The following is a 27,227-nucleotide window of genomic DNA, read 5'->3' as shown; positions in this document are numbered from 1 at the left end:
TTTTAATTACAGCTTTTACAATCATTATCATTATTGTTATCATATTATAATCAATTATCATCACTACTCTCCAATAATATGAATTGAAATCATAACACAATTTGTTGTCCAAAATGTACACATACAAGTAGCATATCTTAAATGTCCATAATTTAAAACATATTTCCTTTGTCAACCTAAAATGAAATTACAGTCAGTCTTAAAACTAAGTATGAAATGAACGTACAGTTTAATACGCACACATACATACTGTACATACATACATACATACATACAAACAATAGCAGTTATCATAAAAAATGATAAAAATAAAATACACACATTTTACAAAGTCCTGCTTTCACATCATTTGATGATCGATATCATGACGTTCACTCTAAAATGGTTGAATTTGGCATGCATATTAACACAAATGCTCCGTAACTCAAGTCATTTTCCCCCAGTTTAAACAGGATTTTGTCATAAAGCACTTTGCTAATTGTCTCATTGTCTGTCCTATTCACATTTGTGCATCTCACCTCCGTTATGGCTTAAGAACATACATATCGTCCTCCTTGTGTACTCCTACATTCTGGCCTTAAACCTCCCCCCTAGCCACACCATACTGTATTGTGATGTTACTTGGCGTTGTTGAGTATGTTCTATAATCAATCTAAATCGCAGTCAGACCAACTTAAAGGATGCGTGTTGGACTATTGTTCTCTTGATAGGAACAGGAATGCATTTTCCAGTTTAAAAACTATAAATTCATTGTGTCAATATTGCCGTCTTACACTCAAAAAACCAAAAAAAGGAAAAACAGAAGATGAATTCACGATAGGCATTGGTCACTTTCTACAGGCCACTTTCTACAGAATCAAACAGCATCATGCCACAACTATGGATCGAAAGAGAGAGAGAGAGGGAGAGAGAGAGAGAGAGAGAGAGAGAGAGAGAGAGAGAGAGAGAGAGAGAGAGAGAGAGAGAGACTGATGGTAAAACAGACATTCACTCCATTTTTAACATCTTTAAATCATTCACTCTGTATCTTTGATTTTTCGAGACATGTGGCTCGAAGGTTGTTGGTCATCTTCTAGTGTCCTTTTTGTTTCGTTTTTTTGTCTTTTGTTCCTCAGGTTTTTTTTCCTCTAAAATGTGTTTTTCCTTGGGTTGATTTGGGGGCGGGGTTCTATGAAAATATAAGAAAAGACATTTAAAGAGTCATAATGGCACCGTATAGACGTGACTGATGTGGTGTCCGCTCAAGCTATTTTTAGCTATGATCAATCAGAGTGCTTTTCTCACCTGGTGTGCTTATTTAATTCTTTATTTCTTTTTTTTTTTAGCAGGAATATGTTCTCACAGACCCCGACTCTGCTCTTGGACCAGAGTTTGCTGACAGGGGAAAAAAAGGTGATTAGTCCTTGTTAAATATACAAGACAAACAGATACAAGTCAGTAAAGCAAAACATTACTGATGTTATTAAAAAAAACGGCACTGCTAAGCTTTAAATTCTGTATTCCAAATATAAACTATTAAGAAACACAGCATCCTAGGGAAACACTGATTTTGCTCTGTTAAGCTAATAAAGCTTACTGTTCCTCAGGAAAAACCAACTACTGGCTATAGTTTCATATTTACTGTAAAGCAAATCATGTTAAACTTCTCATCTACTGCTCTGCATGAAATTAAAAGAGATATCCAGTATTTCTTTAAAAAACTGTTTCTTGTTCTTTTTCTTCATAACCAATGAAACTGCTAAATTGTTATTATCACTGTAGGAAGTAGGAGCATTTGCAAGACTTTGTTTATATTTCTGCATAATGCGTTTTTAATATAAAAGTCTTGCATCACCATTCATTGCTTTATATTTTGCAAAGAAAATGGGAAATAGGTGCAGCTGCTGTTTCTCTTCCTTAAGAGCCGTGAAGAAGCCATTCTTAAGAAAGTGAAACAGGGAGTAAGGATGAGATATGTGACACTTTTGGAGTGCTGAATCCAAACTTGAAAATTTTGGTCCAAACCATATCAATGTCTACAGACATCTTTAGTTTCATTGGTTATGAAGAAAAAGAACAGGAAACCGTTTTCTAAAGAAATACTGGATATTTCTGTTAATTTCATCTAAAACATGGTGGAGGCATTTCAGCCAATGGTGTTGGAGCTCTTTTCAAAATAAGAAAAGGATCATCAGATCCACCATGCGATACCATTTGATTGGTAAAAGCATATCTGGGTGGAAAAACACACAAAGGAACATATCGGGCATGGATTGGCCCAGAGACTTTGCCTTTTATGTTTTATTTCCATATATGTTTGCACATGTTTCAGTTATGTTTGGTATGTATAGACTTCATCCATTAGGTGCATCTTTTTTTATTCTTGAATGACTCATAGACCAATGTTAACTGACTTAAACAAACAAAAATCACTTCTCTGAAAAGGGTCAGGTACAAGAGTTCACCTGAAAATGAGTGACAAAGCAGCCAATGTCCAAAGAAAAGCTTCAAAAGTCCATTTTAGAAAAAAAAAAAACCCCAAGTCTGGCTCTTTGAAATGAAATTATAAAGAAATGAGGGTTGACTCAAGGGTTTTGCACAGCACTGTATTTAAATATAAATATAATCTATCCAGATGGTACATGTGGAGCACCAAAATATCTCTTTGTATAAATCACAAAAAACCTTGTTGTTAGCAAATTTATGCAGGAACTATTTTCTTTTTACTGTCTCTATTTGCCAAACAAAGGAAGCATGCACATAGATAACATGCTCACAGCAAGGTTTGTAGAGTCAGGTTTTTTTGGGGGTTTTTTTGGTGCTTGGAGCAACCAGTTCCATCATAGTTCTGCAGTTAATATCTCCACATCCCAGCAACTCACACCCAAATACTTCAGAATGATAAATAGCAGCAAAAGCCAGAGAAATAAAAGATAGAAACTTGATTTTGGGGTGAACTGTTCCTTTGGGGTTTTTTTAAACAGGAAAAAACTGCTGTGTAATCCCTGATCCTGACAGTATTGTTGTTATCATGCTCAAGTCCTCACCTTCACTCTGGACTTTTCTCAGTGTGACAGACGGGGTCGAGATGGCAGAGGCACGGAAGTTGGCAGGTAATGTTTCTGAGGAATCGGAGGTAACGCCACGGAGGTCTTTCTCCCTAAACATCTTCCTCCATGACGGTGACCGTGTGAATGTTTTTGTGCCGTCCTGTGGAGACAAGGAAATAATGCTAGTGATTCAAAACAACAGCATTCACTGGCCCTTATTCATTATGCATTAGTGGGGTTTAACAAAACAGTATTTGACAAAGCAGTATTTGTTGTGACAATATTCCACAGTTGCACAGTTTTTAGCCCTACAAGCTGTAACTAAGCAATTAGCACCCGTGTAAACACAGCTGAACCACTGTGGCTTGCCAGCAGTTCACTAGCAGTAAAGCCTTCCTTTACAAGGAAAAGCCATGTTTTAGTCTTTCTTTTTAACCCTGAAAGAAATTTATCTTTCATAGCACATTAAACAAAGGGCAAAAAAAATATTTCCTGAAAATATTTCCTGTTGTTGTACCTCATCGGGCCTCCTCTCTGTTCCCATGGAGATGAGATTATTGTACTCTTTCTCTAGGAGCTGTCTTGCCTGAAAGAGACAGACGAAAAGATGTTTCGGGTAATTTTACACCTGTAGATTAAGATAACAGAAGAGCATCTGACATCGCCGGCTGTTGTAGAGCACGTGAGGTAGTCTACCTGTGTGTTCTGATTTGGTATCTGAAGAAGGAGGGCCAGGTCAGTGTAGTCAAAGGTGTCATCCAGTGCCAGCAGGGCCCCATGGACCCCACTTTCTAACAGGTTGTCAGCAAATTCTTTTAGACCGATAGACTGCACCCAGCACATCACTCGCTCATTGGACCACACCATCACATCTGGAGAAACACAAATTCAAAGACAAAGACAAAAACACACCAGTGTGAGTAAACTAATGCTTTGAAATCAAGTTTGGGGCATTATCCAAAGGCCTCACCTTGGTTCTGATGTTGGCTCTCATCCCTCCTCCTCTCCAGCTCCTTTCTATCATAGTTCAAGCGCTTCAAGCACATGATGCCATAGTGAAGGCTCACCCTATAAGTAGTAAGGACAGAGACCTAAGACATGCAGTGGGTGGAAATATGCAGAACATAAAATTAATCCAATAACGTGGGTGTCCTTTCTTTCACCTGTGGAAACTGTCCACCATCTTCAGCTGGCCCCTCAATTCTTTCTTGGTGAGGTGATCGAGCATGCGAGCATCAACCAGCGATTCCATGAAGTAAGAGCGGTACTGGGGTAGACCCAGGCTGGGCAGCCATTCATTTCCCACCCACTCATGGTTCATGTCTCCATAGGCCAGGATCTGGAGAACAAGGTTTATAGACATGAGAGTAAACAAGATGCATAATAAACATGAAAAAAAAAATCCTAAAGGTAACATTCTGAATATAAAACAAATTTGTGTGTTTCACTTGAGCTAAATAATGAAACAGGAAAAATTACAATGTGTTTGTATTAACAATATTTAGTGACTTCTTAATTCCTTGGAACAGGGCAGATAAAGTGCAGAGAAAATAGTAGTAAAGGGGAAACCTGAAAGTGTAATAAAAACAAAATCCCCCGCCATGCAGGGTTTTCTCCATTTGTTTCTCCTTCCCGTGGGCTCTATATACACCACACTCGTGTATACACACTGCTGGCCACTCAGCGGTCATGCTAAACATCTCTCTGACACAAATTCTGTATTACTGGGAACAGGAAACAGTATACTTGTAGCCTAAAATGGCAAAAACAATTTGGTCTCACTTTCTAAAAATGCGCCGCTAAAGTGTAACTCATGTCTCAAATAATTAGTTATGTGTTAACTCTAGACCTATGAAAGTAAAGTATTTCTGCTGCTTTTTGTTTTCCTTCACTTTCTGATTATTTAAAGAGAGAGATGAAAAAAAGGCAAAATAAGTGCCAGTCTACAACCTTCAAACCTGGATTTATATAAGCATGTCTCGTTAGACACACAGATGCATATTTAAAGACTTCGTTTTAGCTCTTCTTCCCTTTAAGGCTGTGTCTCCTGGTTTCCTGGTAAGCCTTTATTTAAAAATAAATTGCAAATCATGTGATGGCCTGTGGATTCTCAGCAGCTCACCTGATCCCAGCTGAACTCCTTCTGCTCCTTACGGTTCAGGCCGAGCGTACAGAGGAAAGGAGCAGATATTTGCAAAGAGAGGGAAAGGTCACCAGTGAGAGTTTGTGTTTGTAATGAATCAGTGTCGGGACAGAGGAGGAGAGGGAAGGCAAAAGGAGGAAAAGCTTTGTTAGTGAGTGAGAATTAGATGGAAAACACTACATCAAAACTGATTTTTAGGGAACAGCAAGGGAAAGGTGTAGCCAAACATGCCTAATTAAGAGACAAAAAAAAAGAAGAAACCTTATTAACGGGACAGTTTGCTCACGACATAACAAATGTGTCAAATAAATCAATGCAATATAAAAACAGCTTCTCTGTATTTCACATGAAATATAATCTTACTGGTTTGGTGGCAGCAGTGAGAGACTCCATCTCAGCGTGCGTCATCCAAATGTTACTTGTTGACTGTAACGGCAGCGCACAAATTATTAGTTTGTGTCTACCCCCCGTGCTGTGTTTTTTAACTGGGATTTGTACGCAGGCTTACAGAGCGAGTGCTTGCGGGTGCAGATGGACTGGTGAGGGAGACCATTTCCTGAATGGCTAGGCGAAGTTTGAGTCTGTGTAGAGGGTTGCTGATGCCAATCTCCCTCTGGATCTCTGTGTCCGACAGGTTTGCCATGATGGCGCCGCTCTTCACGTTGGCACGACATGCTGCCACATACCACGCTGGCATCCCGACCCACAGCTGGGACAACAGAAAGCAGAAGTGGTGCACAACGAACAGTAACAGTAACATTCTTCAAATAAAGTATGACTTGGTGACAAAAACCTTGTGAGTGAAATACCAAAAAAAATACATCCTATTTCTGAAACGAGCATTTTTAGCTTTTCTCCCCAGCTACCTTCCGTTTAAGCTGGCTTCCTTCTGATTGGTTGCCCTTCACAGACAGAAGGTTTTAATAGCAGTAGAGTAGGGCTGCTTTACCAAGAGTGGAAAAAAAGACTTCTCCAAAGAGACTTCTACCTGTGCATTCACTGACCTCATTATTTAAAGCTTTGGCTTTAAATAATATTATCATCTACCATCATGTATACAATATATATTCCGGTAATGTAATATGTCGGTAATGACAACATACTAAACTTTACATAAACTGGTCCAAATCAGTCTGATGGTTTTATGTCCTGAGGCTCAGAAACGTACCTCAAGCCACGTAACAACAGTCGGGCCATCCCATGAGGCGAAAGGCAGACCCTGACGACATGCCTCCTCTAATAAGTCGTGCCTGGCAAGGAGAGTGGAAAACAGAAGATTAATTTCTTCATATCTCACCTTACCACTGTCTTCTTTTATAAATAGAAAATCAACATGAGAAGTTAAAAACGTTTCAGCCTTGCGGCACCGCATAGGCGTACATTTTTCTGTTTAAATTAATACTAAACTACGAAATGTATTGCAATATCGCATTAGGATCAAAGATGTCGCTACAACATGAGAAGCGTGTGGAAAGATGACTGATCTCACTTCTTTTTGCTGCGGCGATCTTTTTCCACTGTTCCAGTTCCAAGTTTAGCCAGACCTAATGGATCAGCTGAACCCAGGTCATCAGAGGGTGTGGAGGCTGTAAAGATCATAGGTTAAAAATAATAATTACTTCCTGTATTGGTTTCACTGTTGATGATTCTCTCACTGCAAACAGATAAATGTATGACTTGGACATGAGAGACGGCATTTTGAATGACTAGTGTCCAGGCTGTTCACACACCCAGTGAGGCAGATTCACGTCCAGGTGCACCAATCCGTCCTTTTTCCTTTTTGCCAAAGAGACGACCAATAGAGGATTTGATGCTTTTCTTTTTGCTGGCTTTGTGAAGGGAATCCTGGCTAGCTGTGGTGGCACCGTCAGCAGAAAGACTGGACAAACAGAGGGACAGAAAACTGAGTCCACTTCAGGGCTAAATTCAGAGCCAAATATACTGCATGTTAATATTATTCTGAGTACCTGCGAAATTCACGGTGATCATCAAGGCCTGCCCCTGGGTGAGTGTGTGTCATTCGGTCCAACCGTAGGGCTCGAGGAACAGGCGGAGGGGTGGAGTCAATCAGGGCGAGTGCTCTGCATTCTTCACCGTCTTTGTTGTTCTGTAAGGTGGACAAAGTTCAAAAGGTTTATATGGGGAAATTCAGTGTAACTTCACTCATTTGTTGGTATAAAACAGCAGTGAGACAGCACCTGCTTATCGCTCTCCCTGGCAGGTGAATGGGGCAGGCGGGGGGTGGAATGTCCAGAACTGGGTGGTGAGGGTGACGCCAATGTGGACGAGGTGATGGAGGGAGTCATGTAGCCCCTCCCGACACTGTCACGTCCACCCAGTGAAGAGGGTGGAAGAGTTGAGGCATCGAGGGCTACGCTGCTGACCCGACTCTCAATCTCTTCTGCCCTCAGCTCCGTGCTTTCTTTTTCTTCCTGAATCAGCCTTAAAGGAGAAGAGAGAAGAATTTTAACAGTAGGCTAAACAATCCTAGGATCTCACAACACTCTCATCTACACACTGTTGCACACAAAACCTACTTAATCTCTTTGTTAATGGCCTCCAGTTGCTCCTGTAGCATGATGGCCAAAGTCTGTACATCCGTCTGCCCACTGGGAGAGAGCAGCTCCGACCCGAACATAGTCTCCCGATCCTCTTCATCATCAGAGCAGCCTCCCTCCACGCCGCCCTCAAACCCAGGACCCAGCATAGTGCTGCTGTCCCACTCTCCATACTGGAAAATGAGAAAAACAATAGAACGGATAGAGACAATGGTGTCATTCAGAAAATAGCACCATATCACAGTATATGCAGTTGTGGTCAAATGTTTACAAAGGCTTATATATCTTGGTAATCTGGTGCTTTGAATGATTTATTTGAATTGTTCACGTCCCGGTGTGGAATGATTGTGCGGCATGCATCTTTAAAGTCTTTAAAAGCCAAGATTTGGGTGCACAACTTTGAACTGAGTTGGGATTTTTTTCTACACAAAACTATACACATTCCCTACTGATATTTGCTTAAATGTCTCTTAGCAAATTGCACCTTGACCAGACACTTTTGGTTCCCATCGATAAGCTTTTGGCATATTTCTGACTGAATATGTGACTGCTCTTCTTGGCAGAGTTGGTAAAATTCATTTAAATTCCCCCTTCTTCATTATTCCATCCACTTTGTGTATAGTGTTGTTACGCTCAAAAGCCCCCAACCATAGCTCTTGTCATTGTGCCAAATAGCTGAATGTTTATCCTGTCTGGCCATAAAATCTTTCTACAGAACACATTTGGCTTGTCCATGTGGGCAGCTGCAAATTGAAATTGAAATTGAAGATGCCGATTTTAGTCTGTATCCTCTTAGCCCATAGTGATGAAAAACACACTTTAGTATGGAAGTGATGTTGGTTTTAAGGCAGTTCTCAGCTCATAGCAGGCCTTGGTGATTCCTGCATCGTTCCTGAGCATCCTAACCAATTTCCTTTCAACTGAAGGTAACAGTTTGGGTCTTCTTTTAGATCTTGACGAAGTGGTGACAAATCCAAATAACTTAATTTTACATACAGTTGTTTTAACTGATGATCTTGCAACTTTGCAAATGTTTAGTATTGACCCACTAGGCTTCTGGAATATGAAACATTAGTGAGGGTATTTCTACACTTTTAACCCTGCATGGATCAGAGAAAATCCCAAATAAATTCAAACTTTTGCACCCAGTTCTTGTTTCTTTGTACAATCATACCACCCTGGAAAAAAGAACATTTTAAAGAAATCATTCAGAGCATAAAGTTAAGCCTATGATGGCTGTATATAACGTTGCATATATGCACATCATCATTATCTCAGCCTGAGATCGACACCTTGTTACTATCATCTCTAGGAGTCCCCCAACGGCCACGGTGACGCCTGACCACGACCCCACTAGAGGAGCTGCCATAGCCAGCTGGGAGTGAGCCTCCACCCTGAGGGTACCGCAGCTCCGAGGCACTCCCTGGAAGAGATCTTCGAAAAAGGGTGGAGGGAAGTGAGCTCACGCTGCCCGCCCTATGATGAGATCCAGAATTCAAATGTTAAGCAGCAGCACTTGAAAACATTTCGTGGGTGAGTGTGCAAACACACAGCACTGTCACACACAAAGATTCCCCCATAAATAAACAAGGAATTTAAAACTAAAAGCTATAAAATTATGAATAAAGCATTTGTTTGTGTATTTATCAGACAGCCCAACAGCCTCCAGGTACAATGTGAACAACTTTACAAAGCAGAGGAGTGTAAACAAATGGTGTACTCAGCATAAGCGCTGTGTTCTTTGGGAGACTTTGAGTATTCATAAATGTAGGGCACGGTGCATAAATACTTTGCCGTGAGGGTTCATGTCAGCTAACCTGGAATAGGACGAGCCTGGCCTTCCTCTCAGCTGATCCAGCTCCAGTTGGACTCGCTCCAGCTCAGCAATCAGCTGCTCCTAAAACAAAGAGGAGAAAACACTTTTAGCATGACGCCAAAGGTTTAAACATCTGTAATAGGTGTAGGGGAAAAAACCAATACAGCATCATATCGTGAAATTTTGCGTGGGGATATTGTATCAATACAACAAATATTAATATTTTATTAAACAAGTCCGAACACTCTGGAAACAATTAAAAAGGGCTTCGATTAAATAGTCTCAAATGAAAAATCACCCAACACTTAGCTTTGATGATTTATCTGCACTATCAGTAACAGACTACATGTAATTACCAAGTTGACCTCATTCATTCTTCTATGGCAGATTTTAGTGACGGTGTTGGTGTTGGCTCACAGCCTCTTTTGGCAGCATAATAACTTAATTGAGATAAGTTATTTAACTATTAAAAAAAAGGTTACCCATCGAAGTATTAGTTATTGCAAACTGTAAAAAAGCGCAATAATATCGTATCGTGAGTGAAGTATTGTGATAACATCATATCATGGGGTGTCTCACCTCTAATCTGTAACTACAAAAAATACAAAAGTGAATACCTTATTAGCAAGAAGATCATCTTGGATTTTCTTCATATTGACCAGTTCCTCAGAAAGAGCATTCTAGAAGCAAAGAAAACAAAAAGTATACATATGCATTTTCATGTGGTACAGTGGTTTATACACAATACTCTTCTTTTTCTACCTTCTCTTCTAGTGCTGCCATTCTTTCTTTGAGATGCAGCTGAAGTCTCTCATTGGACTCTGACAGAAGCTTGTCCACAGTGTCTGAGAGGCGTTTGTTGTGTTCGTCATTCATCTTCTCCCTCTGCCTGGCCTGGAATGAAGACACGAAGGAGAGGAGGAATAAAAGCAGAGATAAAATTTAAACTTTATTCAGAATTGAGAATTCACATCAGACTGTGTCTCAGCAGCAAAATATGATTAATGTCACCCTCTGCAGCTCTTGGTTCTTCTCCTCAAGTTGAGCTTCCATTTGCCGTAGTCGCTCCTCAAAGTTTCCGTGACGTTCTTCAGCCTTTTGTGTAAGAACAGAAAGATATTTGCAGATGCTGGTTAAAATATTTGAAATGAGATTCGAAAAAAAGCTGGAATATTCTATTCAAAAGAGTTAGTGGTTGATATTGATTGCCCACCTTGTTGAGAGCAGCCACTCTTTGTGCAAGCTGGGCCTCAATCTCAGGTAATGTCTCTGCCCTCTGCAGGGTCTGCTGGAGCTTCTGTTTCGCCTCATCCAGACGCTCCTGTAGCTGCCTGTTCTTTTCTTCACTCTAGACAGTCAAGAAAACATTCATCAGACACAGAAACGTTCGTGACTTTTGTTACCAACACAGCTGGATACTGGCTTGTTTGAGCCAAACTTTACCTGTCTGTGCAGGGACTCCTTGCTCGCCAGCTCATTTTCCAGCTTGTCTTTGATATCATGTAGAGAAGTCGCCTCCCTCTGGGCGCTGAGGTACCTGCAACACAAAGCCGCCATCAAAGAGGAATGCTGCAATCGAAATACCGTGACATATATGAATGTTTGTGACTGTTTTAAGTTAGCTGGTGCTGAAACAGCACTAATCTGAAACAGGAACTTAGATAGTTTAATGGAGTATTAATTCTAAACAAATGTTAATATAACCCGGTACATCAAATCTAAGGGGTAATACATCCAAACTAATTACTGTTTCTGTCCAAATATTCACTGAATCATTAGTGAATGCAAATGTCATTATGTAAAACTAGCTTAGATGCTATAAAGAGGCGTCACGATGCTTTTGCAACGCATTGCCTGCCAACAGGTGAAACATATGGTCCTTCTGCTATGTGCATCATAGTTTATGCATAAAATTCTGGTCTTCTGGTCTTGAGCTTCTTTCAAGCTACAAATAGATGACAAATAGACAAGATAGCTACAAATAGAAGACTAAAAAAAGAAAAGAAAAGAAAAGAAAAGAAAAGAAAAGAAAAGAATACCTTCGTTCTAGTGTTGTAATCCTCTCCTCCATGTCCTCTCTTTGGCAAAGGGCCTGGTAATATTTCATGAAACAAAATGATATAAATATAAAACTTGCAATATACAAAACACATGAGTGCTTATCACGTAGAAAACTACTGGCCAGGTAAGAGATTTCTACTACGCTTCTTTGAATACGTGCACAGAGCACTCTATTGTTAGACTGCAGGAGTATATTAATATTTATTATGGCATTCATTTCAGCCCAGCATTTCTTTGATATCGGTTAATTTTACTCTCATCCCCCTTTGGAATAATAAATATTAATACATATGCCTGTTGCGTTGTACTCTTGGAACCCTGGGTGCTGTGAGATCTCAGGGTCTTGGCCATGAAGAGACAGACTGGCCCAACAAACCTCTTTCACTTCCCTTTGGAGCTTCTGATTGGCCTCCTCTGACTTCGTCACCTCCCTCCTGGCGGCGGCAAGCTGTTCCTCTATTTCCCCGACCTAACGTGACAACACAAAGGGACCAGAGATGACACAGATTGAACCTATGTGAGCCAGTATTAACCGCCACGGCACTAAGTGTAAACAGACAAGACAGTGACTGATTACAAATGCCAGTTGGGTCCACACGAGACTCTGGGGGTGTAACGTGGTGACGCACAGAACACGCAAAAGGTTTTAAGATGTTTTGAAGGTTAGAGCAAAGCATTACTCATTTTACTCTAAACATTTCTGATCTCTTATGTAAGATTTTGTGCTACGTACAGCTATTAAAATCAAATGGCGTCATATAGCCTACTATATGGGATGAATACGGTGTCTTAAAGCAACTGCAGTAGTGTAACCGGCCACAAGAGGGAAGAGGGTGACCAGGAGAAGTACTGTGATTAGTTATCCTCCTCCTTGGGATATGCTGTGTTGCTGGAATTGCTAGTGAGGAGCTGGCACTGATTTATTACGATAGCCAGGGTGGGTTATATAATAAACCAAACTTACAAACAAAGGGGAGACAGAAATGTAGCTGGGAATTCAAACAGTTTCACCTGCTTTCCTTCAGGCCGTTTGGGATGGGTCAGGCATGTTGTGGATGTGTGGACAATAGTAAATGATTTAATCAGGACTTTGCTAGAAGCTTTTATATTTTATTTTGGATTTTGACAGAGAATTTGTGGGCGTACCGTTTAAGACATGAAACCCAATGCAAACTCTAAAAGCCATTCTCACAAAGTTCGACACAGAGGATCACAAACACCAACCTGCCGGCACATGAGGGCCAGCCTCTCCCTCAGCTGGGAGAGTTCAGCTCTCTGCCGCTCTATCTCCCCTTCTCTCTGTCTGTCAAGCTCCCCATCTTCCAGTCCAGAGGAAGGACCATTGGGCAGTCGCTGGAATGGTGAGAATAAAGCAGGAAATGAGAGTGATGAAGAAAAAAAAGAGTTAGAATGGGGTTGTTATTGCAGAAAAACGTAAATGAAACTGTAGGTGAGTTAAAAATCACACTGACACACCATGTTACCCAATATCTACTTTCTACTGACTGTCTGGACGCTAACACATACACAAAAACAACTGGAACCAACATGCATAAAACCCTCCCTTACATCTTTCCCGCCGTCCACCCCTTGCTGACGTCTTTTAATTTGGTCTCTTAAAGAGATTACCTGAAAAGAGAGATAAACAGACGATCCAAATAAATGTTCCCTTCACACTGAGCCGCTCGTTAACGTCAAATCACAATCCTGGCACGTTAGACTTTACCTCTTGAGAAGACGCTGCGAGTTGATCTTCTAGCATGGACACCCTCTCAAGGGCCACACGGAGCCTTTCTCGAACCTGCGGGGTGAAGCAATACGAAATGGCATGCAGTAAGTCAACTTGACACCGGGGAATTAATATCAAGATTGTGATTACATTTTTATCACTACCGAATAAGCAAATAAGAGTTCATGAGAGGTCAAAACACACGCATCAGAGATGAAGCTCACCACGGAAGCTACACTGGGAATTTCTGCACACCACACTGCATTTTAATTGAACCCAACTCAGCACTGGGTGTGAGCAATCCTCATGAGACAATCACTAAGGCTGACAGGACTTGATTTATTCACGTCTATCACAGTAAATGATGCTCTAGTGCTAACTCGGGAGAAGAGCAGTTCATTATAAGTGGACCTTTATATGATCATCACAGCAAACAACGTCAAAGTAAATTTTCATTGTCATAAAGCAATAATATTTGATTTTATACGGAAACATGTGAGCTAAACCTGCAGCCTGAATGCTACTTTGAGCAGCCAAGTTGTATATATATGTATATCCTGCCTCTCTGTTCTCACATTATACACCAAACACACCCTCACACTTTGGTGGTCTATTTAATCTGGAAAGTCTCCCATCTTTCCCTCTGACATCTCCGTGCTGCTAGTGGGCTCTATTGCCACCTGCCGATTCTGTCCTTTCACCTCCCTTTTTACCTCAAGCATGTTTCTAGTGACTTATGACTTTGAGTTTAATAATCTTTTGGCTCAATTTTTGGTCTGAGCGAGTGAAATCTCTTGCTCTCAGCCTTTCAAACACACCTTTTCATCCAGGGCCTTGTGGTGCTCAAACAGGGATTTGAGGGCCTTGAGGACTTCCACCTCACTGGAGACCCCTGCAGGGGACTGGGCTTGTCTCTTCACCACCGTCATCCTCAAACTGCGCTCATGGCGAGACACAAGACACTCCAGGTGTTCCAGCAACAACTGAACGATTGAGTGGGTTAATTGGGAGAAGGATGGAGAGAGAGAGAGGTAAGAAAGGCAATTTGAAGGAAAAAGCTCATACAAAATGAGCAGGAATTAGAGACAGGAGCAGAGATTACAGGGTAACTGCCGGGATCATGAAAAAAGAGAGTAGGCTCAGGGGCGGCACAGAGCAGTGAGGGTTTTAAGAGTGACGAGAAACGTTCAGCACAGCAAAAAAAGACATAATGAAAGCAGATATGGACAATGAAAAGGGGCCATGAAGAGAAAAGAGAGCGTGGATTAGGAAAAAAAAGAAGATCAAGAGAAGGAAAAACAAACAGAAGCAAATGAAACAGTGTGACACCCACACAACCACAATGGCTGAGGAAGATAACACAGAGCCTGTTACAGTGCTAATAAGCAAAATGGCTGCTAAACATCTTACACGTGTGTTGTTTCTTTCTGCCTTCAGCTCAGCGATCTCCTCCTCCCTCTCTAGAAGCTGCTCCCGGCAAACGTTCAGCTCTTTAGTCAACACAGCAAACTCCTGTGGAACACACAAGCTGCGTTCAGAGGCAAGAAAACAAACTACACAAACGTATGGCTTTAATAGATTAAGTGGTCTCGGCACAGGCAGTTCAGCTGCAGTGAGTTTTGATCTAGGCGAGACACGAGCATGCACACACACAGCAAATGCACACATAGTGCTAAAAATATACAGAACCAAAGGCTTACACCTGAGACCAGCAATGTAGGAGGACAAACATGATGTAAACCTACATAATAATCATGTAAATCAATGACACACTTTCCACCACCGCTCTCATCGTGCTCATCCTCTGTGAACTCGCATTCATGCATGGATTACATCAGGCTGTTACACAATGACTCGGCTCTGGAATGCACAGGAGAGACCCCCCAAAACACAGCATTGATATGTCATTTACAGCACCACTGGGAATGCGCTCGCAACTCCTTCATGGTGCTGAAAGTGAGCCCGAAAAGGAGAGGTAGTACTACACGATTTCTGCACAGTGAGAAAAACTCATAGGATCGACGGTAAAAGATTTTTTTATTTCCATAAAACGCATCTAAGGCCTTAGAAGCTGCTTTTAAGAGTGACAGTGTGCAGATGTTTAGGGTTAGGATTCACAAACACTTAAAGGTAGGCATATGAAACTGGTTTGTGTTTACAAGGGGGGAAAGAGAAAGAGCCAAAGAGAAATCTATACAGATGGTGACACAGCGTGTTTATTGGCTCTTGGCCTTATGGGATTGTTTCTTGTTTGGATAGGGGTCAGCTTCGCAGTTGGCTCTCCTTGTCCCCTTGTCGTTTCATTTCTATTTCATCTCACTCTATCTTTACAGGCTACGGCCTCCATTTGTTTGAATAAATTTGAATTCCTGGTCTACAGTGCACGTGGCCCTATGTCGCGGAGAAATTACACATTGTCTTATAATTCATGCTGCACTCACATGAACACATGTACATTCGAATTCCATCCAACAATATGGCTCTTACATTAATACTTAACCTTGTTTCCGAGGTGTTCAAGGCCATAACTGCTTATTATTATTATAACCAGTAAATTAATTTATGGAAAAACTGATATGCTGAGAAAACAAAGAAACACATTTCAACATCCATATAGTGGACATGTAGGAGGATGTATATGATATTAAACTAGGTTTATTATGGAAATTTAAGGGGAAAATGTGTGGTATTTTTGTTCAAAATAAGCAAACTATAATAAGCTATCAAAATAGTTGGAGAGCATATGTAGATTGTATGATGTTCTAGACGAGTGTTAGAGCCTAATACTAAGGAGACACGTAAAACTGCCTGCTATAAATAAGTATTGTGTTAAACTGCGTGGTCAGTAGGGATGGGTATTGATAAGATTTTCACGATTCCGATTCCATTTTCGATTCTGTTTAACGATTCGATTCTTTATCGATTCTCTTATCGATTCTTTTTAAAAAAGGAGAACACTAAGTTCGATTAGCTTAGAACTTTGTTTTATATCTTCTCTTTGAACAAGATAGAAATTTAGGAGTAACATGGCCTTACAAACCCAACAGTGAGATCTTAAGAGATCCAGCCTACGGCTCTTCAATGGGTGTCACAGGGTCCCCAGGAAAAAAAATTGTAAATGTAAAATAATAAAATAAATCTTCTTCTGTAGCAATAACAAAGCATAACATAAATTATTCAGTAGCAATTACACAAGAATATCCAGTAATGTCCCTGCCTACAATTAAACACATTCACTTACCTAAAATTGGGGGCATCTGCTGTGGCAAATGGGTTCAAGCCAGTGTTTCCAACTTAGCGACTTTGTCGCTATATTTAGCGAGTTTTCAGACCCCTTAGCGACTTTTTTTTTAGAAAAAAGGTCGCTAAAAAAAGGACGTGAAAGCGCGTATCGATTTTACTCTCAACAAGCAGTGGGTGCTGTAACGCAGTCAGTTCTTCTTTTACTCGTATGCTGTTTTGTGGATCACAAGGTTTAAAACTACTTATAAACACACACACAAAGTAACTCCACCAGAGTGCCTATTTCAGGTCACTTTTGCCGGTCCAAGCCCGGGTAAAGGAGCAGGGTTGGAATTGTGACATTAAAAAAAACAATAATTGCTAAAATAAATTTAATTTGTAGTTCTAAATAAACTAAATGCATTTAGGAAGTTTTTTACTCACTTTATGTCTCTTCCACGATGTTATTTCTCTCTCCAACAACATAGGTTACAATTAGATTAGCATGACCAATTATGCAAATCAGGCGATGACATCATTTAGCGACTTCTAGCGACTTTTAGGACAGCCAATAGCGATTTTCCTTACTGAGGAGTTGGCAACACTAGTTCAAGCCTTTTACCACAAACTTAGTCACTGCTCGGTGACATTCGTCTATCCTGGCCTGAAAGGAGACGCTACCGGTAGACTGCAGCGAGAACTGCCAGCATCTGAGCCAGCCAGACTCTGTCTGTCTGTCTCATCATGGTCACCTAAATGCACAGTAATAGCAGGTTTTGTAATAAGGCAGATTGCGCTAACATAATATGCACTGTTAGTTGATTATTTACCTGCCGCATTAACGGGAGAGGACGTGCAAACGTTACCGCTGCTGCTGGGTTGAGATTCACGAGTCCGGAGCGGAATTAAAAACATGACATTCATTTAAGGTTATCACGTGTTTTGTGAGCAAATGCTTTTGCATATTCGTAGTGTTTCCTCCCTTAAATGAAGTATCTACTTTGCAAGTATTGCAAGTTGCCCTGTTGTCATCCGTTCTCGTAAACTTTTGAGCGTTTGAGCCGCTTACGCGCCGTGTTTCCTGCCAGGTAAATGACGCTCCGCAACGTGGTGACGTCATTCGGGGCGACTGGAATCGATAAGGGAATCGTTTGCAAAAATGGCAAACAATTCCAAGGAATTGAAACAGTGGGAACCGGTTCTCAACAAGAACCGGTTTTCGATACCCATCCCTAGTGGTCAGTATATGGTGTTGTATACATACTGTACATTAATCACTTTCTTTAGTTTGGGTTGCTGCGGCACCTTTTTGTTATCCACACACACTCTTTGACTTCCTACTCACTCTGGACTACTTTTGGACACCAAACTGAACCGTGAGTAACTCAGTGGATTAACTTAACATCAGTAACCCTAAATGTTTGGAAGAAAGCCATTACAACAGTCAAGTCAGAAATGGACTTTATCAAAAAGGCATAAAAAGGAATCTGACTGAATTAAAAAAATATTATTATTATTATTATTATTTGTCCTGACACACCTTGTATATTAGTGGCTAGAGGGGTCACGTGTACATTAAATTCTACATACTATAATTACAATACATTCAGCTTTAGATGAGGAGAAAGGAGAGATTGAGTTTTTTTTAATAATGGTAGGATAAAACTTGTAAATTCCAGTTAATATCAATAAGCAATTTTATCAGGCAAGCTCAGAGAATTCCAATAAATTACATTTTTATTGAAGTTCAGATAAGGCCCAAGCACATATTATCTTCCACTCTCATTAATCACCCACTAACGATATGATTAACAAACATAATAAAACCTGGTTACACAACGAAGGGGAAATTTGCAGATGCAACTTGGACTTGACAGCCAGACGAGCGTCAACCTACAGCATTTACTAGAAACAGAATTAGTGAAGACTCTAAGCATGCAGTGGGGGAAGTGTCTAATGTCCTGTTCTAGCTGGAGCTGAGTGTCTCTCTCTCTCCACGAGGCATCACTGCAAAGGCTTACTGTCTCATGAGCTCGCTTCATGATGACACACTCATAAATGCAGACTCATATGTAACTCAGTTCTGATAACGCAGAGAATAAGCAAAAGTTACCTTACAGGCAGAAATGTTCCATAAAACACTTGCATCAGGAAAACACACCCAAACGTTGTAACCCACGTACACAAGCACAGTGTAAATATATACGTGTACAGATTTACCTGTGGCAGAGCAATTGATAGCTGCCTCTGAAGCGACTCCTTTTCATGGCCAAGCTCACGGAGGCGGAGCTGAGCTGTACCCAGGCTCTCCTGCGTCTCCCTCAGGTTCTCCAGCAGCCTTTCCCTTTCTGTCAGCATGTTGACCATTAGAGACTCCAAGTTCCCTGTGCTGCCTCCTTCATCTCCTCCACCTCTGGGCTCCCTGCCACTGAATCCTCCTCCACCCATTGCTCCTCCTGGGCCTCCGATTCCCGCGCTGGCGGGTGAAGTGGGGCCTCCACCGGTGCCACTTCGCCCATCTTCGGATATGGTGGGCATCACCTCGCACATCATCATGAGACCGTGTCGTGTGTGTCAAGTAATAAAAGAGAACTAAATGGGGGATTGTACGTGCAAAACGCCTGTTGTCGTGCCTTGGGTTTTGTTAAGCTTCAGCCAAAAGTTTGATGTACAAAATATAAATCTTTACATTTTTTTTTTCAAAAAATATTATTCTTTTGGTTTATGTCTACTCCTACATCTTCCTGTGTTTATTGCCTTTTTTAAACTGTTTTCTCCTGCACTTACTTTTGTATGTCTTTGCTCACTAGACTTGCATCACTCAGTCCCAACCTGCATGGCAAATGATTAGAAGGCTTATGTGTTCCCCTGTTATATAAGAGGGACTGCAGGAAAGTCGTTCTGTGGGTGGCTGTAGGATTGGCTGAGGGTGAAGAAGGGAAGGGGTAATGGGAAAGGAAGGGACAAAGGAGGACCAATGCACCTAAATTGTGTCCACAAGACAGGGCTCCTCAAAGTGTCGTTGGTAAGAGCTGAAAAATCAAAGCACACATTGTATTAGATCTCACACAATAAATTCCACTGTGAGTATAACAACTGTGAAAGTACTGTACAAGCATGAGCTGGTAGTTTGCGACAACAAGACTAATGAAAATGTGAGGAACGGTGACAATGAAGCCAACTGCTGATTTGTAATTAGCATTTCTGACAAAATGACAAACAGGTTGACCTAATATGTAATAATGCAATGGCAGCTCCAATGAAATGAACAGAATCTGAATACAATTCACACTGATTCATGGACCATGAGAAATGAGTGAAAATTTAAACTAATGCTGTTCAACTCAGTTATAGTCCACAAAACATAGACTCTGACTTTAAAAGGTAACTGAAACAATAATTCAATACTTTGGAAAACACCAAGAGTTCTAATTACAGCAACAGTCACCTCAAGGTGCTTTATATTGTATGGTGAAGACGTAATACAGAGCAATCAGAAGAAGCCCTATGAGGAAGTGCTTGGCGACAGTGGTAAGGAAAAACTCCCTTTGAACAGGAAGAAACCTCCATTATACAATGCGTGACAGTCATCTGTCACGACAAGTTCGGGGTTATAACGCACTATAATATGAAAAGACTGATGTCACTTTCATATCTATTTGTGAAATACAGTGTAAAGTACCAGCTAGAAATTAGCTAGCTAAGTCATAAACTAGGTTATGGTGTAAAAACAAAAACACCCAAGGAGGGTGGAAACTCAGAGAGTTGCATATGTTTTTTTCTCTGAGTTCCTTTCTGAAGACTCAAAAATATAGGGAGGGATATATTTAAATCTGATTTGCTAACATCTGCAAAACTCAGTTTACTGTTACTTGTGCTAATACTCCACCCCGACAAAAGCATCTTATTTTTTGTGCTTGACATTGAAAATTACTGACTGTGCCTGTGTTTAGAAAACGCACACCTTTTTGCACATCAACTGAAAAACTAGATACACCTATGAGCCCTATTTGGGGATTGTGCTAGCACACTGTTTTGTCCCATTTAGTAAATCTGCCCCAAAGACTGAAATAGTTGCCTCTGGCTTGATTCAACGTTTCCAAAATCTACCACAGTGAATCACGTTGAACTGTGGATACATGGGTTTTTACCTTCAGGTGGAACAGTGTTAGCTTTTATGCTAAAATGCTGCATTAGCATTATGATGCACTAGCGTTATATTGTTACGGACAGATAAGAGAGTGGCATCAGTCTACTTTTCAAACTTTAGCTACAAAAGCAAACAAGAGTGTTTGCTTTTTGTGATATGAGCACAACTCATAACTGTATCTAATATTTCTTATTCTGATTTGGGCCACTTCCATTCACGTGATTCTTGTTTTATGGTGAGCTTAACTTTTTAGTGAGAAATCTAAGAGTCATTTAGCTCTGCTAAGCATGCAGTTGAGCTTTGGACCAGTTCATACTGGAATCTGATCTTGGCCACAAGAAAAAGAAATGAACAAAACATTCAAATATGTTAGTGAAGTTAAAGCATTAAGGTAATCTTGAAATTTAGGAAAAATCAAAACAAGTTTTAATTTTTTTTTACATTTCAAAGCTTTTTTTGAGAAGTTGAAAATAGAAAGCAGCTGAATTTCTTTTGGTTCAACTGCCTTCTTTTTTCATGACCTGGATGGACTGAGAATGTAAGGCTTTTCTAAAACAAGGCAGTTAAGTATGAAGAAGTGAGCTCACTGCACTGGTTTTCTTTTAATCAGCTGCATATCTTAAATTACCCTTTTTTTAAATTACCAAATGAGGCCTGTGTCTGATCCTGCAAACAGTGGGCCAAAATCATACAGTTCCAAGCAATCAGCATTATTATTTTGTCTCGAGTCTGCTTTCTACAAATATTTTTTATTGTCTTATCTGGAGTACTTAAGGGCTCGCACTTTATACTTTCGAGTGGTTTGGACTCATGTGGTGAACTACACATAATTCTTTTTTATCAGTGAGACTGAAAAAAAAAACAAAACAGGAAGTGCAATGAAGAATTTCAGAGTTCAGCAAAAATAATCTTTTTTGTAATTCAACCATATTTAGGCCACAGGGCTCAGCACCAGTGATAATAACTCAGTTAGTGGTCTCTTCGGTGATAAAGGGGACAGCATAATAAATTAAAATGGGGGATTGATAAAAATCTATCAATCTATAAAAACCTTTGGTGTTTAGCATTAAATACCCCCACTATGTATTTAGGACAGCCCTAAATTTGAATTTAAAAAATCAAAAATAAAAGGTATATAGTTGCTGGAAAAATGAATCAGCTGGTGTTCATCCACAGTGTGAATCAGCTGGTGAAAAAAGACTGGTGTTAAAAAAATTCAGCTCCTAAAACATTTTTAGTTTATGTAATTGTACATTTTAATAATTGTGCAATGTTACTTAAATTTGGAGTATTCAGAGGATCTCCATATAATCCTAATACCGGATAAGTACTCAAACAGCTTTAAACAGTATGTGAACAAAATTACTGGTCCACTTACACCTACAGGAGCTATTTAGCCATGGAAACCAACACTGTGAAGCTCCAAGCAAGCAGCTTGTTTTTGCTGATGTTTATGGATTTAAACTCTGCTGTTACTGATTCAGCCGCATGCTGACGACTTTTACACACTTTGGACCTCAAAACTCACCGACCCCACTCTGTAGTTTTATGTGGTCTGTCATTTTGTGGCTGACTTGTTAATTCACTGACCTCTTTAAACAACCTATTCTTGATTGACAACCCAATTTTGTAAAGGGAGATTACATGTCAAATGCTTTATTTAATTCACCTGTGGAAATGGGACTAGAAATTACTGGAACTATTTGTATTCAAAACGTTTCAGCCTAAAGAATTTGGGTATTTATGATGTGATATCATGAAACAACAACTTAGAAACAACACTGACAACCAAAACTGATTAAAATGATATAAAACCTCACAGTAAAAGCCTTTTGGCGGTATTACAGTATGTTAAGAAGGGCGTCTTAAATATGCTCAGATGCCATATTGTGCACTTAAAGCACTTTATACACATCAATCTTAAAGGCAGTGTAAATGAGTGTATTAAGGGGCAGCACTGTATGTATTTACAGAATATTGGAGGTTGAATGGGGCGGTGGGGACTGAGGCAACATGGTCCAGATTTTCCTGTAAAATCAGTGCTTATCGTTGTTATATGGGCATCCAGGAACCACAAATGGGGTAGCTGTTGGTTGGTAATTTAAGGTCTGTTACAGCTCTGAATTAGCTTCTCATGCTGGTGAGCTGGCTAGAGCACTTGGCAATATTGCTGTGTGTCCCACTAAAAAACAGCTTACTTCCTTTCCTGCTCCGCTGGTGGATAATTAAGACGCAAGACTGACCTGGCATCGCCTGCATATCCTTAAAATACAGTTCAAAATAAAAATCTGATTCAGGAACAGCTTTGAACTTCTTTGACAGATTAATAGCTGCAGTCTGATGACCACATACACAAAAATAAACCATATCAAGACCGCAGTGTGCGTTCCATATTAAGAAAGGGTGAGATTTTAGGTAAGGCCTTTCAACACAGACACAGGAAATAATAAGGTGATAATCTGCTTCATAGTGGGAAAACTTCTTTAGGTGTGTAATTCTCTGATACAAAAAATGTCACTGAATATCTAATAGCCTCTGGGGTTACAAAATGATACTGACGCCAATCATTCACAACCACATGTTAAAATTCAAAACTTTACAGCATAAATTAACATCCTTAAACTTTGCTGTAAAAATACATTTAATTTCCAGCTAGTTCCCCTTTTTGTGGTAACTAACGCTGCTCACTTTCACCATCACACACCATAATTTGGATCTAATCTATTTTAGCTACAAAACTTGCCATCTCTCTCTCTCTCTCTGACACATCAGTAACACTGCTGCCCTGCATGGGTGACTGCTGGTTCACCCCCTCCACCACCTCAGCATCCACCTATAGACTACAGGGAGAGAGATTTACTTATCACTCCGATTTCTATGTGCATCATATTTATGCAAAGGAATGAGTTCATAGCCAAGATGCCAAACTAGGCTCTCCTGCTTTAATAAATAAATTAGACCCTGAATGATATATTTTTAAAACTAAGACCAATATCTGATTACTTAAAAATCTAATTTGTATGGCGGTATTTTTTTTCTTTCATTCGCAAAAAGCATAAACTTAGCATTTTTATGTGTCATTATTAGTTATTTATGAGTCTGTTTTACTGCTACAACAACTCGTTGTTGTACTCGTTCACCCGCTGCTTGATCCTGCATGGGTCAGCTGGTTTTTCTGTGGTTCCAAACATGTGTCTGAGGTGGACAAACTATGTGCCATCAACACCTATAATATGGCTGAAAAGTGTTTCTCCTCTTTACTTTTTAAATTTTGATTTATGAGTCGTTATAAAGATAAAGATACATCAGCAATAGGTTATATACTGGGAGCAGCGGAGCCGGTAAATCAGCTGGGTTCTAAAATCAGTCAGTTCAAACATGAGTTGTCTGACTGAACAGTATGAGGAGAAAGAAAATTGCATTAGGTCTTAATTATTAAGGGCTTATTTAGGGCATGACCCCTATGACTGACAGCTTATCACTGCATGTTAGGATTTTACAATCCAGTGGTTGACACGACGGTGGCTGTTATTTACAGCCTATCCTTAGCACTAAGACAGCTGATGATGAGGCTCAGTATGGATCAGAGATAAAGTATGTCTGTTAATAAAGCCATTAATGTTTATACTTATTTCCTTGGATTAGGTGTTTTTAAAAAAAATCGTTGATATCATTGTTGTTGTGAAATTTAATAATGCACCATTTTGTTTGGATTAGAAAGTATTCATCTTTTTTACATTAAAAAGGACCAAATATATTTGTCAAAATGTACTATATGAACTGAAAACCCTTTGGTGATGGTGCCTCTGGCTTGGGTGTATGAATCAGGTCCATTACATAGCTTAGTGAAAATATGCTGTTCATGAAATTGCACCAAGACCCTCAAATGTTTGCTCAGACTTTTCCCCGAGTGGTTCCTTCAAACCAGCAATGTAACATAAACAACAGCTTCTGGCAGTTACTCTGTGTTCCAAACTACCCAAAACATACACTGAGGCGCACAGAAAGGCCACTGCTAAGGACAGAATTAAACTTTCATCCACGCTGGCTGGTATAACCCATCCTAACAAGCACCTTTGCATTAGTTCAGAAAGGGCTAAAGTAAATACTTCAGCCATACTAGTCAATGCACAGGTCACATTAACATTTCTCTGAATTCCTACAGTGTCATATGATGAGTCTGTTGTGGAAAAACGGCAATAAAAGCTGGAGTCCTGATTCAGTGCAGGCATAACATAACTGTGCAGCCTGCAGTTTTGACTGAAGCGTCAGCTGTGAGGTCACTGGGCTTCAGGATCTGTCTTTATGAGCATGTGCAGAAGAGACAAAACAAGAGAGACTGCTGTAGGATAGTTATCATGCCACAAGCTTTAGCAGCATAGTAGCATTACTTAGACCTTTTCTCTTTTCTCCTTATTGCTGTAGAAATATGAAAAGCAGATAGAAAACAATGAGCTGGTGGCAACATTTCCCTAAAATGTATCCGCTTCATTGGTGTAAAGGGTGAGCTCAGGCACAGTGTCACTACTGAAGTCTCAGCTGAAGTCTTACCACACTGAAACGAATGTACTTGCGAGAATGTGATTGCCCACACCAGCATCATCATCATCATCATCATCACAAGTGATAAACAGTCACACTGAATTCTGATGGGTTCCCTTCTCTGGCTTGGACAGACTGGCTTTACAGTATGTGATTACTAGATGACCAGTTAGGACAAGGCCCCTAATTAGGCGGGGTATCGTGTTACTAAATATTCCCTGTCTCCACAAAAAGAAAAAAGAAAAAATGGGCAAAGAAAAACTGTGTGCTCTGAGTGTGTGTTTGTGGGAGGGAGGGAGGAAGAGAGAGAGGGGGCGATAGAGCTGCAAAAACAGCTCTCTTCCACCAGACACTGGGGCGGGGAGAGGGGTTTGCAGGCTCCCACAGCCGCCAACAATGAGAAACTGAAGAATGAGGGGCTCTGCAGCCGGTTTTACATCCTCTTAAATGTTAAATCACATTCACGGCCAAGAATGCATGCATGCCCAGTGAATTATTTGCATTTCCATTAAAAGCAGAGCATAGCCACTAATAATGGACGCCTACCCCACTCTTCCCCCTTTAACGGTACCCCTGGGCAAGAGACGCATCACTGGAATCGATAAATGATTGTCGGCAGCTTGGGTGGAGGAATGGAAACACCGGGATCCGAACCAGCATGCTTTCATTTGCAGTGGCATTCACACTGCACACCAGGCTAAAGGGGGAAACTGACAGGTCGACCAAGCTGTAGCCAGCCTGCACCTCCATTTCTGAATGTATGCAGGAAAGACCATCTGATGATGGGCGCACGAACGCACACGCGCACATCTACATTCTTATAGTAAAAAAAAGGGCAGTTGTGTATTGCAGCTCTCAGATCTGTCACTTCGGCTGTTAAAATGGCCATCAAAGCAGATTGGGAGGAAGATAAATCCATGCCTGCTCCACAGAGATCCTGGTCGACTAAAACTGTGGACTATGTCCCCCTACCAAATAAATAAATAAATACTCAATGCACATTTTCAGACCAATTTTTTTCTCAACCATTATGGAGTTATAAAGCCATAAGGCAGTGAGAGGAGCTGGGTGGTTTGACTACAAAGCTCCCAACGGCAAAGAGCTTAGTTGCAGCCATGATTAATTACAAGCAAAACATAGCAGGCCAATATACAGTGGCATCTTATCATCTTATGAGGACCCCATCTCGCTCTCTCTCCCTCGCAAGTAGCTATCGCCTCACCTAACTGTATGCAAACGGGAGCGAGCAAGCGCGCCCTAAATAAATCTTGGCGTGTGCTGCCAACACACCTGTCAATGCCCGACAGCGACATACCGCGTTGCATAGTCTATCTAATAACTGCCCGTGCTTTTAGCAAATACAACCATGCCCCCCACCCCCAACCAGCACACAAGCAAACAAACGCACACTCACACACAAACACATGTAAAGCACCCCCTTTCGATCCCTGACAACACAATGCAAGGCATCCTACTTGTTATCACACGCTTGCACGCGCGCACTGCATCCACCGATATATTAGTACATGCATGCCTTTTTCTCCCCTCTCCTCTTCTGCGTCTTTCGACGAACACTGTTATCCCTCTCAGTTGAAATTGGGTTGCGATGGGGCGGTGTGAAGTTCCATCCTTACCACAGTCATCAGGGGGGAGCCTGTAGTGTCCATGTTTGATGTTAAATATTCCTTAGATCCATCCCCCGCGGATCCCGCCTCGGCGTGCGTGCCCTCACCCAGAGCCGAAATAAAGCTTAGTGTATGTTTTATTATTATTATTATTATTTCCTTTCCCCCGTCTCTCCCTGCCCACATGTAGCTAAGCAGCGAGGAAGGGGACGCGGAGAGAGACGATACGCCACCTTACCACAGACCCCCCTTCTGTCGGATTGGAAGGTAATGGGTCTTAAAGAAACATTCTCTCAGCATTCTCCGCATCTCTCTGATTTACGCGCGCGCCACGCACTCACGCGCACTCCCG

The 27,227-nt window shown here is 40.8% G+C and overlaps 1 protein-coding gene across 3 annotated transcripts; it reads right to left on the bottom strand.

The window, feature by feature from the left end:
* Positions 1-1,284: 1,284 nt before the first annotated feature.
* On the bottom strand, positions 1,285-27,194 carry LOC146702982 (liprin-alpha-3-like). Of its 3 annotated transcripts, none has more exons than XM_085466070.1 (31): positions 26,785-27,194; positions 18,779-19,590; positions 14,747-14,848; positions 14,155-14,319; positions 13,334-13,408; positions 13,177-13,236; positions 12,832-12,960; positions 11,984-12,076; positions 11,586-11,638; positions 10,990-11,083; positions 10,760-10,894; positions 10,558-10,641; positions 10,309-10,440; positions 10,164-10,226; positions 9,548-9,627; positions 9,023-9,206; positions 7,710-7,903; positions 7,371-7,614; positions 7,140-7,279; positions 6,903-7,051; positions 6,662-6,758; positions 6,341-6,422; positions 5,681-5,881; positions 5,536-5,598; positions 5,152-5,178; positions 4,193-4,368; positions 4,000-4,097; positions 3,726-3,901; positions 3,547-3,615; positions 3,027-3,189; positions 1,285-1,374 (listed from the first exon to the last, which is right to left on the bottom strand). In XM_085466070.1, the coding sequence occupies exons 2-31, from the start codon at positions 19,112-19,114 to the stop codon at positions 1,322-1,324; spliced, it is 3,717 nt and encodes a 1,238-aa protein (XP_085322196.1). In that variant the 5' UTR covers positions 19,115-19,590; positions 26,785-27,194; the 3' UTR covers positions 1,285-1,321. The 3 variants fall into 3 exon arrangements, with proteins under 3 accessions (XP_085322196.1, XP_085322195.1, XP_085322197.1); XM_085466069.1 differs by having other exon boundaries at positions 26,885-27,194; XM_085466071.1 differs by lacking the exon at positions 13,177-13,236 and having other exon boundaries at positions 26,885-27,194.
* Between the last annotated feature and the right edge of the window lie 33 nt (positions 27,195-27,227).

The sequence above is a fragment of the Copadichromis virginalis genome, linkage group LG8, assembly GCF_057382275.1.
Source record: "Copadichromis virginalis isolate Kocher_CV1m ecotype Utaka linkage group LG8, C_Virginalis_male_GT1.1, whole genome shotgun sequence".
Lineage (NCBI taxonomy): Eukaryota > Metazoa > Chordata > Actinopteri > Cichliformes > Cichlidae > Copadichromis > Copadichromis virginalis.
The sequence above is the reverse complement of the archived record's forward strand: the minus strand, read 5'-3'. Positions and strand labels throughout refer to the sequence as shown.

Bases quoted from the DNA above. Each gene is read 5' to 3' on its own strand.
- LOC146702982 (XM_085466070.1), bottom strand. From the start codon at position 19,114: ATGATGATGTGCGAGGTGATGCCCACCATATCCGAAGATGGGCGAAGT. The intron at 12,961-13,176 runs GTAAGGGAGGGT...TCACCATTCCAG, and splicing joins GGGTGGACGGCGGGAAAGAT to CGACTGCCCAATGGTCCTTC. The intron at 10,227-10,308 runs GTAGAAAAAGAA...CTTTGCTTCTAG, and splicing joins TGGCAGCACTAGAAGAGAAG to AATGCTCTTTCTGAGGAACT.